The 12,769-nt window shown below is 42.4% G+C and overlaps 5 protein-coding genes across 5 annotated transcripts; 3 read left to right on the forward strand and 2 right to left on the reverse strand.

The window, feature by feature from the left end:
• Window positions 1-457: 457 nt before the first annotated feature.
• On the forward strand, window positions 458-2,359 carry PCOAH_00013600 (Succinate dehydrogenase [ubiquinone] flavoprotein subunit; the record flags this gene model as incomplete). Its single annotated transcript, XM_020058169.1, has 1 exon — window positions 458-2,359. One exon carries the CDS (start codon window positions 458-460, stop codon window positions 2,357-2,359), a length of 1,902 nt encoding a protein of 633 aa, XP_019913708.1.
• An 851-nt stretch (window positions 2,360-3,210) lies between these two features.
• PCOAH_00013610 (Uncharacterized protein) lies at window positions 3,211-4,902 on the reverse strand (the record flags this gene model as incomplete). Its single annotated transcript, XM_020058170.1, has 1 exon — window positions 3,211-4,902. The coding sequence occupies one exon, from the start codon at window positions 4,900-4,902 to the stop codon at window positions 3,211-3,213; it is 1,692 nt and encodes a 563-aa protein (XP_019913744.1).
• A 1,310-nt stretch (window positions 4,903-6,212) lies between these two features.
• Window positions 6,213-6,725, reverse strand: PCOAH_00013620 (50S ribosomal protein L27; the record flags this gene model as incomplete). The annotated part of the gene is made up of 1 exon (XM_020058171.1): window positions 6,213-6,725. One exon carries the CDS (start codon window positions 6,723-6,725, stop codon window positions 6,213-6,215), a length of 513 nt encoding a protein of 170 aa, XP_019913670.1.
• Window positions 6,726-7,138: 413 nt separating this feature from the next.
• Window positions 7,139-8,503, forward strand: PCOAH_00013630 (Uncharacterized protein; the record flags this gene model as incomplete). The annotated part of the gene is made up of 5 exons (XM_020058172.1): window positions 7,139-7,519; window positions 7,687-7,721; window positions 7,847-7,882; window positions 8,046-8,110; window positions 8,224-8,503. The coding sequence occupies 5 exons, from the start codon at window positions 7,177-7,179 to the stop codon at window positions 8,318-8,320; spliced, it is 576 nt and encodes a 191-aa protein (XP_019913676.1).
• A 727-nt stretch (window positions 8,504-9,230) lies between these two features.
• PCOAH_00013640 (Sec1 family domain containing protein) lies at window positions 9,231-11,192 on the forward strand (the record flags this gene model as incomplete). The annotated part of the gene is made up of 1 exon (XM_020058173.1): window positions 9,231-11,192. One exon carries the CDS (start codon window positions 9,231-9,233, stop codon window positions 11,190-11,192), a length of 1,962 nt encoding a protein of 653 aa, XP_019913850.1.
• Between the last annotated feature and the right edge of the window lie 1,577 nt (window positions 11,193-12,769).

Raw genomic sequence — 12,769 nt, forward strand, 5'->3', positions numbered from 1 at the left:
CGGCCCACCAACGCTCCAGAAAAAAAAAAAAAAAACATGCGAGCCAAACCATGTGTAGTGCCCATTGGATCACCATCTCCCCTAGCGTCATACATCTCAGCAGGTTAGTACCATACCGGAGGAATTTCTCTTATTCTCCCCCACCGCCGTTTTTCTTTTCCCCCTAGTTGAGCAGTCACCCACTGCACATACGCGAAGTGTACACCTGCAATCGCTTTAACGACAATTTTGAAGCAGAAGAAGACTCTCCCCAGTTTGGATCTGCAAAGGGGAGAAAAACACACATGCAGTGCATATTTCCCATGTGGCTAATTCGAGACGGGAAGCATTGCACCAGCGTAATCAACCTGGTCAACCCGCTCAGCTCAGTCACCTGTAGGGGTTCCTTCTGAACGGTGGCCCTTTTTTTTTGTCGTATGCTCCCCATCCCAACGCGAAGTAACCATCACCCAGAATAATGTTCGCCGTCCACCGCAAGTGCTACCCCGCCTTTGTGCGTGCCACCCGCCTTAACTTTTCTAGTGTGAAAAAGAAAGCATACGAAATTGTGGACCACCACTACGATGCGGTAATAGTGGGCGCAGGAGGAGCGGGGCTACGATCCGCCTTGGAGTTGTCCAAAAATAATTACAAAGTAGCATGTATAAGTAAGCTATTTCCAACAAGATCACACACGGTTGCAGCACAAGGGGGCATAAACGCCGCATTAGGGAATATGACTGAAGATGACTGGAGGTGGCATGCCTACGATACGATCAAAGGATCCGACTGGTTAGGGGACCAAAATGCAATTCAGTATATGTGTCGAGAAGCACCTGAATCGGTTTTGGAGTTGGAAGAATTTGGGTTACCCTTTTCTAGAACAAAATCAGGAAAAATCTATCAAAGGGCATTTGGAGGGCAAAGCTTAAAATATGGGAAGGGAGGACAAGCATATAGATGTGCAGCTGCCGCGGATAGAACAGGACATGCAGTGCTTCATACTTTGTATGGCCAATCATTAGCACACAACTGTGTTTTTTTCGTTGAATATTTTGTACTAGATTTGTTAATGGCCAATACGAATGAATGTATTGGTGTTATTTGCTTAAATATAGCTGATGGGAAGATTCACAGGTTTTTTTCACCTCATACGGTAATTGCTACGGGGGGGTATGGGAGAGCTTACTTATCTTGCACGTCAGCACATGCATGCACAGGGGACGGAAATGCAATCGTTTCGAGGAGCAAGCTACCATTGCAGGATCTTGAATTTGTCCAATTCCACCCGACAGGAATATATCCAGCTGGGTGCTTAATTACTGAAGGATGTAGAGGTGAAGGAGGCATCCTAAGAAACAGGGAAGGAGAAGCATTCATGATGAGATACGCCCCGAAAGCGAAAGATTTGGCTAGTCGAGATGTAGTCAGTAGAGCAATGACTATAGAAATAAATGAAGGTAGAGGTTGTGGTCCTAATGCTGATCATATTTACCTCGACTTAACACATCTGCCTTACGAAACGTTGAAGGAAAGACTACCAGGTATAATGGAAACAGCCAAAATATTTGCAGGTGTTAATGTCACCAATCAATACATACCTGTCCTCCCAACAGTGCATTACAACATGGGAGGCATACCAACCAATTATAAAACGCAAGTCCTAACACAAAAGGTTAATTTATCCAAAGGGGTTAAAACATCCCCAGAAGAGGATATTATTGTTAAAGGACTATACGCAGCAGGAGAAGCGGCTTCTGCATCTGTTCATGGCGCAAACAGATTGGGAGCTAATTCTCTCCTAGACATTATCGTCTTCGGAAAAAGGGCCTCCCTAACTATAATGGAAATTGATAAGCCAAATATCCCCCCTATTAAGGCGCATGCAGATATAGGGGATGAAACCATACAACGGTTAGACAAAATAAGATTCAACAAAGGAACTGTTACAACAGCACAAATACGTAAAAAAATGCAAGTGTGCATGCAAAAACACGCTGCCGTCTTTAGAATTGGACCTCTCCTAGAAGAAGGCTACAAACAGATACTTACTATCTGCTCCGAGTTCAATGACGTATACGTTAAGGATAAAACCTTAACTTGGAATACTGATTTGATCGAAACGCTGGAGTTGGAGAATTTACTAACCTTGGCCTCTCAAACCATTCTAGCTGCCATAGATCGAAAGGAGTCCAGAGGCGCACATGCAAGGGATGACTTCCCCGAACGAGACGATAAGGCCTTTCTTAAACACTCCCTAACTTGGATGACTGACAGGGATGTTGAGAAGGCGAAATATTTCACCACATACAGGGGCGTCATCACCCAGCCGCTGGATAACGAAATGGAGTACGTCCCCCCGGTTAAAAGGGTTTACTGAGCCGGGGCGCCGTATCGCGTTGCCACTTTCTTGCGTTGCCGCGTTTCTGTTTGGATGCCTGCATTGGAGGGTGTTTCCTTTTATATATATATGTACTCCTCCAACGAGGTGGCCATAAAAAGGTAGCCCACCCCCTAATGGGTAATTTTCAAACACGCCCTATTTGCCTCCCCACCCAAAACCACTTCATTTGTGACTCGCCCCAAACTGCTATAATGATTTTCCAAACATTTCAATTCGTCGTTTTTTTCCTCGCCCATTCGTGTGGCAAATCTAACTCAGTGGCTTCCTCGCCTTATTACACACTCGGGGGTGCCTCCTATGAACATTTATCATAGGTCTACGCCACCGCGTGATGGGGAAAAGGTATAACTCATGCATTCCACCAGTTGGCTAGCTGCTGAACGGTTTACCCTAATTTGTTACCCCACGTGGAAGCTTTTATGTGATATCCCTTTTTCCTTTTTAAACGGATATACTTAACTGCGTAATTGGGAAAAAAAAAAAAAAAAAAAAAAAAGTACGCTTAACCGTTATGCGGATTTGTGTGTCCATTTTAGTTCCTTCACATGTGGTCGAGAAAAACTCCCCATCATTTGACGTGCAATAGGAGGTTCCCTGTTCTGCCCTCGCGTCGCGAACCGAGTCGATTCGTGGGAAGGGGAACACTTAAAAGGATGACATGCATAGAAAATACCGTCGCACATGGTTGTAATTTTAGAAGGCATGCGATGTAGTAGGAAGTTTGTTGAAGCAGGCAAATGAAGCAGGGAACGCCGAAGGAGAGAAAAGGGGGACCCATTCAAAGGACCCCAGTCAAAAGGGGACGCGCACTCCCCAATTGCTATTCGCTACCCCGCGCGGAGCTTCCTAAATCCCACAGAAATCAAGGGGTCCAAGCAGACATATCCAAAGTTCACCCAGTGACCCTGCGAATAAGTCAACAGGGCACCCGCAGTGGAAACGACCCATATATGCCCATCGTTGTCAAAATCGATGGCACATATTTTCAAATTATCCTTCACAACTTTTTCATTCCAGCAACCGTCCTTTTCACACCAGATCGCCAACGCCCTCTTCGTGTTGATAGCCCACAAATCTCCCCTACTGTCAAAGGCCACACTTATCAATTTATGGAATCCAGAAAATTTCACTTTAGTCCATTTGCTTCTATTCCATTTGAGTAATTCTCCCTTACGATTAACGCACCATAACACATTTTTTTTATCAAAACTGATATCTACAATTTCTTCGTTAGCTAAATGTCCAAAGTTTTTAAATCTTTTTTTTCTCATCCTTTTGAGTAGTTCATACGAATTATTCACACACCAGAGGTGTCCTTTATGGTCATATCTAGCCGTTGTCACAAATTGGAAATAGCTTTCTACTCTTTTCCATTCAAAACCATTCCACAATCTGAGTACATTATTTTTATCAACGATTATCATATGCTCGAAAATGTGTAACCCTTTGGTCATATCGAACATGTTTCTTTTGAAATTGATGGAAAGGTTGCGTGGTAATTCTTCCCTACAGCTCCGATGTGTTGCTGCTTTGGTGGAGGATTCACCCTTTTGCGAACCTTTGCCATCACGTTGTGGAGGTGTATATTCCTTCTCTCCATTACTACGCCGGTATTCCTGCATGGTATCTCCACCTAAGAAGTGGTTGTTGTTCCCTTTACGTGGAGTACTCAGTCGATCACTTTTCAATTCTTCACCTATTTTGCTATTTTTTTTCTCCCCTTTTTTTTCATCTGCTTTGTTCCTACTCACTTCCGCTTGACCTCTGCTAAAATTCTCATCATCCCTTGACGGGAAATTTCTCGAAATGGCAATGCTATTTTCCCTCCTTAGATCTCCCAAAAAGGTATCCTGCTCACTAGTACTTATCGTAACACTTTTTTTTTTTCTCACTTGACTTGACTTGGTTGGATATTCCCCTTTCTGTTCCACAACATAGTCGTTTTGATTTCTCCTAAGGTGCACAGATTGGTATTCCACTCCCAGGGATGACAGATCTTTCTTACTGTCCATTTCGCTCTGAACACTGATGGGTGTTGTCTTTCTATCTCCTGAAAGAGAATTCATTTTACTTTTGTCAACTTCGAATGGGGGAATTTCTCTAGCATATTCTGACCCACTTTTGTGAAACGTCCTAACCTGAGTGCTACCATCAGAGCTGTGGTTAGTTGGCACTCGAATTGAATTTGCGTAATTGGCTACAACGTGGTTTATGTTTCCCCTGTTCAAGTCCACCACGCCCATCGTTTTCTGTCGTTCGTCTCTTCTCCTCGGTATATTCTGCGAAGTGGTATGTTTCAAGGGCTCCATTTCAGAGCCATTTCGGTGCCCATAATATTGCACGTAATTCTTCATGTTATTTCCTGCGTTTAACTCATGTTGACTGCTAGCTGGGCCCCAATTTGTACTCCCCGGTGGGTAGCTTTTATAACTTAAAGGTGAGGGATTCACTTGCTTGTTGTTCACATTGATCACCATGGGGGGTGCATACTCGTGATTCGTCCTTTGGTTCCCAGACATCGTCTTCGTTATCGCTGCTATATCGTTGTTCTTGCTTCCTTTTTTTGAAGGGGAGACACGGACCAATCAATCAGCTTAATTTCGCCCCTGCTTGTGAAAACATTTCAAATGACAGTCTCGTGTCAGGTTACTTTGCCTTTGCCTCACTGGAGCGTGATTGACAATGCAGGCCCTTTTTTCTTCTTTTGCGCACAGAGGGGTCATATTTGCGCGTGCCACTCGTATAACACGAAAAATAAGTACTTCGCCTTTATTGCAAATCAACTGGTCAAAGTATTACAAAGCGTTAAAACGAAGTAGCGTCCACCTGCGATGTGACCTGTAAGGTAACTAAACACACACAAGTTTTTTTTATTTCTACTCTCTAGAAATGAGGAAAATACGTTCCCAAAAAGAAGGAATTAATTTTTAAATGTTCGTTGCAACACTACATATTTTACAACTGTAGACAGTTATGGAGGTATATATTCTCCATCGTTTTGTTCATTTTTACACAGCTGCACTGTGGCTAGCTAGTTTTTTTTTTTTTTTTTTTTTTTTTTTTTTTTTTCCATTTTAGCTAACATATAACAATAACGTCATAAGGATAGATTTCTTCTCCAATTTGTGAAGGAAGCACTGATCTGTTGTTGAAGCAGTAAGAGTACATTTATTCCTTTCAAAAGAAAATGTAATTGCTCCCCTCTGGTTGTGCCGTCCGTTTTTCATTGATAACACAATTCGGAGGGGAGTACTAACTAGGTGATCAAACTCTTACAAATAAGTAAGCCATTCCGCACACACACACGAAAAAAAAAAAAAAAAAAAATATGAATCGTTCATATTTTCCAAAATGGGATTCCCCACGATACCACACAAGCAATGCGACATTTTTTACCAATGCGCTTGGACAATCTAAACTGTTCCTTCTCCAGCTTTTCTGAAAAAGGGCTAACCCCACACTCGGCACACTTTAAAGAGACGAAGAAACGCTTAAACGTGGCAAGGCACATTTTATAGTTTAAAAAATGTTAAAAAAAAATTGGTATGTCACAAATGAGCTACAAAAGGGACTCAACAATATCTACATAAAGTTCTACTCCCGTTTTGCATTTCCCCCAGGGGAAAATTAAAATCGAATTTTAGTCTATTCACAAAAAAAAAAAAAAAAAAATACTTTAAAAATGTAAGAAATGACACAAATGATCTTCTTTACGCGTGAAGGTAAAAATGTGGTTAGTAAAAGAGCCTATCGTTTTCTCCAGACACAAGAAACAACACCTCCATCTACACCTCCTTACAATCTTCCTTTCAGTTCCCACATCGTCTGCTCACTTCGCTGAGGTCCACACCCTCGACAAAGTCAGGATGGTTGGATCCTGTCGGTAAACATCCATATAGGTCATTGGCTTTGGGTCACTCACATCGATTATACTTACAACTCGGTTGAAAAAGTGGACTTTCCCGGATTTCGTAGCAATAAGTGTGAAGTCTCTTCCCTGCTTAACCCCATGACCAGGTTTAAATGTCCTTCCTCTCTGTCTAACTATAATATTACCAGCATGGGCGAAATTATTTCCTAGTACTTTTACCCCTAAGTTTTTGGGGTTACTATCTCTTCCGTTTTTTGTGCTTCCCACTCCTTTTTTTTTGGCCCATAATTTATTGAAACCTCTGAATTTCACTATACTCACCACTTGATCATGGTTTTTAATAAAACATTCTTTCGCGTAATTTTTATTCATAAAAAGGTTACTTTTAAAATGGCTAGCTGCTACTGCGCTGCTTCTTGATGCGTTTACGTTGTTCACGTGTAGACGCTTCTTCTGCGTTGTCCTGGTCATTTCACACCCCCCACGATGCCTTAAATATGTTCCTGCGTACTTCCCATCGTGTGCAATTTTTTTCACGCAAATAACACATTTGATTAGAGCAACAAAAATAAAGAAAAGGTGAATTCTCATTTATGAAAAAGTTGCGTACACCGAGGCGGGAGGGGGCTGTAATGATTCACTACTTTTCAAGCTTCTTTGCACGGCAAAGGTTATTCTCACGTTTGCCTTATACAGGTGGGAACAGGCAAGGTCACAAGTGACACGTAGAACGCTCGTTTGCCTATACACTTACGAAAAAAAAAAAAAAAAAAGCAACTGCGGTGGATGAAAAGGACAGTCACATATAAGTACACGCACGCGTGCACCCGCAAACTTGCACACTCACATATGTATGTTTTTGCCTTTTTTTTAAAAACTTCTTTCTCGCTGCGTAGGAGAAACGGAGACATCGCTCAGCGGCATGACTAAGCGCCCATTGAACGTGCGTAATACATGCTTTAATCTAAAACAGAATATTTCACGTGGTGTCGTCTTGAAAAAGGACAACATTGCATATGCACTTGCAAACGCCGCAAACGGAGTGTATGCCTATATACACACTATTCATTCGAAGATGAAGCAATCACTCTTTTACTTGCTCCTTCTGTTCTTCCTATCCGTCGCGAAATCGGACGATGAAACATACGTCGAACTGGACGAATACGAAGTGAAAAATAAATTCAGCGTCCGTGTCTTGCGAGAATCTTCTCTGCGGTGCGGGCTGGACCTTCGGGATGAGGCCGAAATTGAAATGAGGACTTTCTGTAAGTGCCTTCGCTAAGTGGTCGAGAAGTCCATTCATCGACTCCCTCAATTAGTTATTGCGCTATCGCTTAGCTGCCCTATTACTTTACCCCCCAATCGTCCTATTGCCTTTCTCCTTTTTCCCCTTTTCCTATCCGATCACTCTTCCCAAATTGGCTATGCGCAGCCCCGGGGGTGCATATAATGCCTCACATACTATCGGTAGCACACCAAAAAGCGCCCTCTCGCATTTGCAGACGCTCATCCCTCTTAGAAACTTTCTCCTCTATGCCGATGCTCAAACCTGTTCATGTAACGTTCTCACTTTCCCCCCTCCAATTTTGCAGGACTACCAATTTGGCTACGCCCAACAGAAAATTATAGTAAATTAATGAACACTTAATTACGCACAACTTGCGCGTATGTCTATGTCTTGTCGAATGGGTTGATTTGCTCACTTGCTTTGTTGCCCGTTCGTTGCGCTACTCGTTTTTTTCTCCTCTGCTAACGTGTACCCATCCAGGCATGCACACATTCCCCCCCAAGGTCGGCGAACACAACGTTACCCCCTTAAATGAGGGACTGCGAGGAATGTGCGTTGGCGAGCTAAGGTTTAAAGAAATTACTATGTTGCTTTCAAGAAAGGGCACGTGCATATATGAAGGCAGCTTCGATCATACATGCACATGCGCTTCCTTCATGAATTTGCTTTTTTCCCATACAGACGAGTTGGCATCCCCATTGGTAACATAGGCAAGGTGTACTATGAAATTACCTTGAAGGACTACACAAAGGGAACACCCCCAAGAGACGAGCTGTAGATGGGGTCGCTTTTCCCTTGCAAATATACAGTTGGTGTACCACAAACTAGGTGTATATCCACGTTTTCATTCGTAATACGTCTGCGCGAGGAGGAAATCCCCAACTGTGCCAGCCCTCAGTGAGTCCCACCTTCATGCGTACTATTACATATGCATTTGCATGTGTATGTTCTCCTCCCCTGAGGATCTTTTCCACCCCTTAACATGTTAAAAGCATCAAAAATAAAAACAACAAAAAAAAAAAGTGCAAGTAATACGCACAATTTCGTGAAACTACGATGGCGACGTAGTCCCTGTTTTTTGCTGAAGGAAAATGTAAAGTAGGGCAAAGTCGTGGATCGAATGGGAGTTCATTTCAAACCTCCCAAGGTAAATAAAAAATGTGTGGGGGGTGAAATGCCTACATGAAAGTAACAACGAAGCGAAGGAGAGGCTCCAAAAAAAAAAAAAAAAAAAAAAAAACTGTGCGCACTGCAAGAAGGCGAAATGTTCGCAGTCCAAGTGCAACTGCTTGGCACTCCTCGCTAAGCTTTGTAATTTTAATCGATACCATAACAGCGACATAGGAAAAAAAAAAAAAATATAATATACATATATATATATGTATGCCTATATACCAGCCGTATGCGGGGGAGTTAGCATCCCTTGCGCGTAAAGCAACAGGTTAAACACGTGGTCGTACGGTTACAAGCAAACGAAGGGGAAGCCCGCTGAGGAGTGCCCCCTCTTCAGGAAGCAGGCAACCTTCGCAATTGTTCAATATCTCTAAAGGGAATGCCCAAATGCCCAGCGAACGTGCGCGAGTAAACCTGTGGGGCTAGTCATCCCATCGAAAATTCTGCAGAGGTAGCGTACCCCCAAAGGGGTACTATTCCAAACGGGTACGGTTTCAAACGGGTATTATGCCAAAATGTCGCTGAACATCCAGGAGCAGCAAAAAAACAGCGCCATCAGCATGCTGAACCTGAACGAGTACAACGACAACCTGAGCAGCAGTGGAAATATCCTCTACTATTCCCACGATAAGATATGGAAAATATTAATCTACGACTCGGAGGGGCAGAACATCCTTGCCCCGTTACTGAAGGTGGGCAATCTAAGGCACCACGGAGTAACGCTAAATTTGAATCTACACAGACAGAGAAGCAACATCCCAGAAGTCAATGCAGTCTACCTGGTAGATAACAACAAAGAAAACATCGACAAAATTGTAAAGGACATGTGTAACAATATGTATGGAAGTTACTACGTCAACTTTATATCCTACGTATGTGAGGAGAATCTAAAATACTTTGCAAACGAGTGTGTAAAAAATAACGTCGCTTCTCATGTGTCGAAAATTACGGATAGGTATTTAAAATTTGTTAGCTTATCTAGTAGCACCTTTTCTTTGAACATTCCCAATTGCTTCAAGGTGCTACATACAAATGAGGATCATGTGATACAGGATGTGATGGACAGGATAACTGAAGGGTTGATTTCTTTTCTGGTCACTTTGGGAATTATCCCCATCATTAGGGTTTCCTCTAATTCGACCTACCCGTCGAAAACGATTGCAGAGAAACTACACAGAAAGATTTACGAACTCGTCAACCTGAGATCTACAAATAATTATATTTTTAACTCCAAAACGGTGCAGAGACCTGTGCTTATTTTGGTCGACAGGGAAGTCGATTTGAGTGTCATGGTGCAACACGCGTGGACCTACCAGGCTCTAATTCACGACGTCTTCGATATAAAGCTTAACAAAATAAGCATACATCAGGGGGGTGAAAGTGGCACAAGCAATACACACAGTGGGAATATTGCACAGAATGCACCTGTGAAAAACTACGACATCGATAATGGAGATAGCTTCTTCTCCACCAATTGTAATAAGCCCTTCCCTGAAGTCGCCAACAATATTAGCGAGTGTCTAAATGAGTACAACGAGAAGATGAAAAATTTGAACAAAAATGATAAGGGGGGAAGTCTCTCTGGGGGAGGAAACATAGGCAACAACGTCGGGGGGGATAACATCACAGGAGGACTCATGTCAGCAATGAATATACTCCCAGAAATGACTGAACATAAGAGGTTGTTAGATATGCACACAAATATACTCACCGAATTGATAAAAAATATTAAGGACAGAGAATTGGACAAATATTATGAAAATGAGTTTGACTTTGAATGTTCAAATGAGAAAGTTTGCATACAGCACATGAAGGATATCCTTACCTCATCGAAGGGAACCCCCATCGATAAGTATAGAGCCTTTTTATGCTTATATTTGGCGAAGAAAAATATGAACAAACAGGCACTGGACACATTTATGCAAGAATTAAAAAATATGAACATAGACATTTCAGCCGTTCATTTTATAAACCAGTTGGAAAAATTAAAAACCATGAACATACATATTCATGTGAGTACCCCTCCGACTCACTCGAACAGCGGCACCACAGCAACCTTCAAAGATCAACTCAATACATACAGTAATATCTTCATCGATAAGGGCATGAATATTTTACAGGGGGCTAAAATTCTCTTGCCCAAAAGAAGGGAAATAAAAATTACCAAGTTGGTCGAAACGCTCATTGAAAATAAACCCTCCTCTTTGAACGACCAGTTTGTATACATCGACCCGAAGACCCCTCCAAGTGATACCACCACCGGAAGCAACCATGTCGAAAGGAATTACATAAAACAGGATCATGTAAAGGACTACATTATCTTTGTTATTGGGGGGGGGAACTACATCGAAGTTTCCGCATTGAAAGACTTGGAGGAAAAAATGAACAAGAAAATTATTTACGGCACCACTGATTTTGTGCGTCCGGAGAATTTTGTCCAGGAGATCAACGAGATAGGTCATGCCTTCTCACCGTGAAGTTCATCGGGGTTCATCCTACTTGCATGTTTAACCACTCAAACTTCGCTTGATTACCATGGGGATTTTCCGCTCTGCTAAAGTTAGCCCCATATTACACCACCTATCAGAAGGGATCTCCCTCGAAATGTTACCCATTTTTATTCCCCAGCTTCAAGTTAGGATAGAACGTAGCCAAGAGGGGGGGTTAAGACAAAGACCAACCAGAGCAGGGCACCATCCCGTCTGTGCAACATTACACACAGATGAGACTTCTTAACTTCCCCATTTTGTAAAAAAAAAGGCGAACTCATGGAGAAAATTGTTTTTCGTAAGCTCTTCCTTGTGGGTACATTCACCTTTTTTTTGTACTGTGTAGTGGAGAGATACCCACGTGGAATTTTTTTCGTTACATATTTTTGCAGTGCATATAAAAGGAAACCCCTTTTGCTGCGCAGCAGGTATACCATTGCAAGGGATATCCATCTTTCATTTCCTTTCCCACTTTTTCATTTTACCAACCTAGTGTGTGTATCCACTTTGAAAAACAATGAGAAAAAAAAAAAAGTTAACCGAAGTTGATGGTTGACCATTTAGGCGCTAAATTGTTCACGGGAACAGAGCTGAATTTTTTTTTTTTTACTCCATTTTAGTTGTGCCATTTTGCACTTTGGTAATATTGTGGGTTGCCTGAATATGGAAAGAGCAAAATTGTGGGGAAACTTGCAATCCTGGACTGGATAGTCCAAAGCGGTGCTTTCAAAATACGTCATTTTTTTTTTTTTTTTTTCCATACCGAATGTCCATGCTTTACTCCTTCACACATCGGAAGGGTGCGCTAAATGTATGCAACGTGCGAAGCATTCGCGAGGAGAAGTCTTATGCACGCCACTCACTCGCGTGAACAGACGTTTTGGTTGCCTTTTCCAGCAGATCACTGATCGGGTGAATGTTTCCCATCTGACCGGTCACTCGAACTGCGCCCTTCGCGCTGGTGCTAACCCTGCTTACGCACTGCTTCTGCTGACCATTCGAATTTCCCACCCCCCGGGGGTAATTAAAAACAGTTCAGCATCGATCTGCGGGGAAAGTGCTCAACACGATGAGCCATTGCATGAGAGGGTAAAAAAGACTCAACCACAGAGACGCGCGAAGATGCGTCAGTACATACACGGTTATAAGTGACTCGGGGGAAGTTGCCAACTGGGGTACATGCCGCATGATTCATACATACGCGCGTGCGAGTAAATTCCACTTGCATGAACGCAGTTTGCATAAATTCTTGCCCAGTGAACCCTCGATCCTTTTCAGCGCCACCTTTTTTTCGATTCTGTGAAGTGTGTCTGTCCACTGTGCGTTTGGTATATCCAGCTGATCATCGCACCTGATTAATTTTTTTTTTTTTTTTTTTTTTTTTTTTTTTTTTTTTTCCGATAATGCATTATTGTCTAATATGGGTACTTTACCCCCGGCGATTTATTAGCTCTTTCAAAGTCGAACGCTCACATGGCCCGTTTGTTTGTCCAAATATGCCATCCATGACAGTACAATAGAAGTGTACATCTTATAAGTTGATAAAAACTCTTGGTAATTTTCCA

This window comes from Plasmodium coatneyi, chromosome 6 (assembly GCF_001680005.1).
Source record: "Plasmodium coatneyi strain Hackeri chromosome 6, complete sequence".
Taxonomy (NCBI): Eukaryota; Apicomplexa; class Aconoidasida; order Haemosporida; family Plasmodiidae; genus Plasmodium; species Plasmodium coatneyi.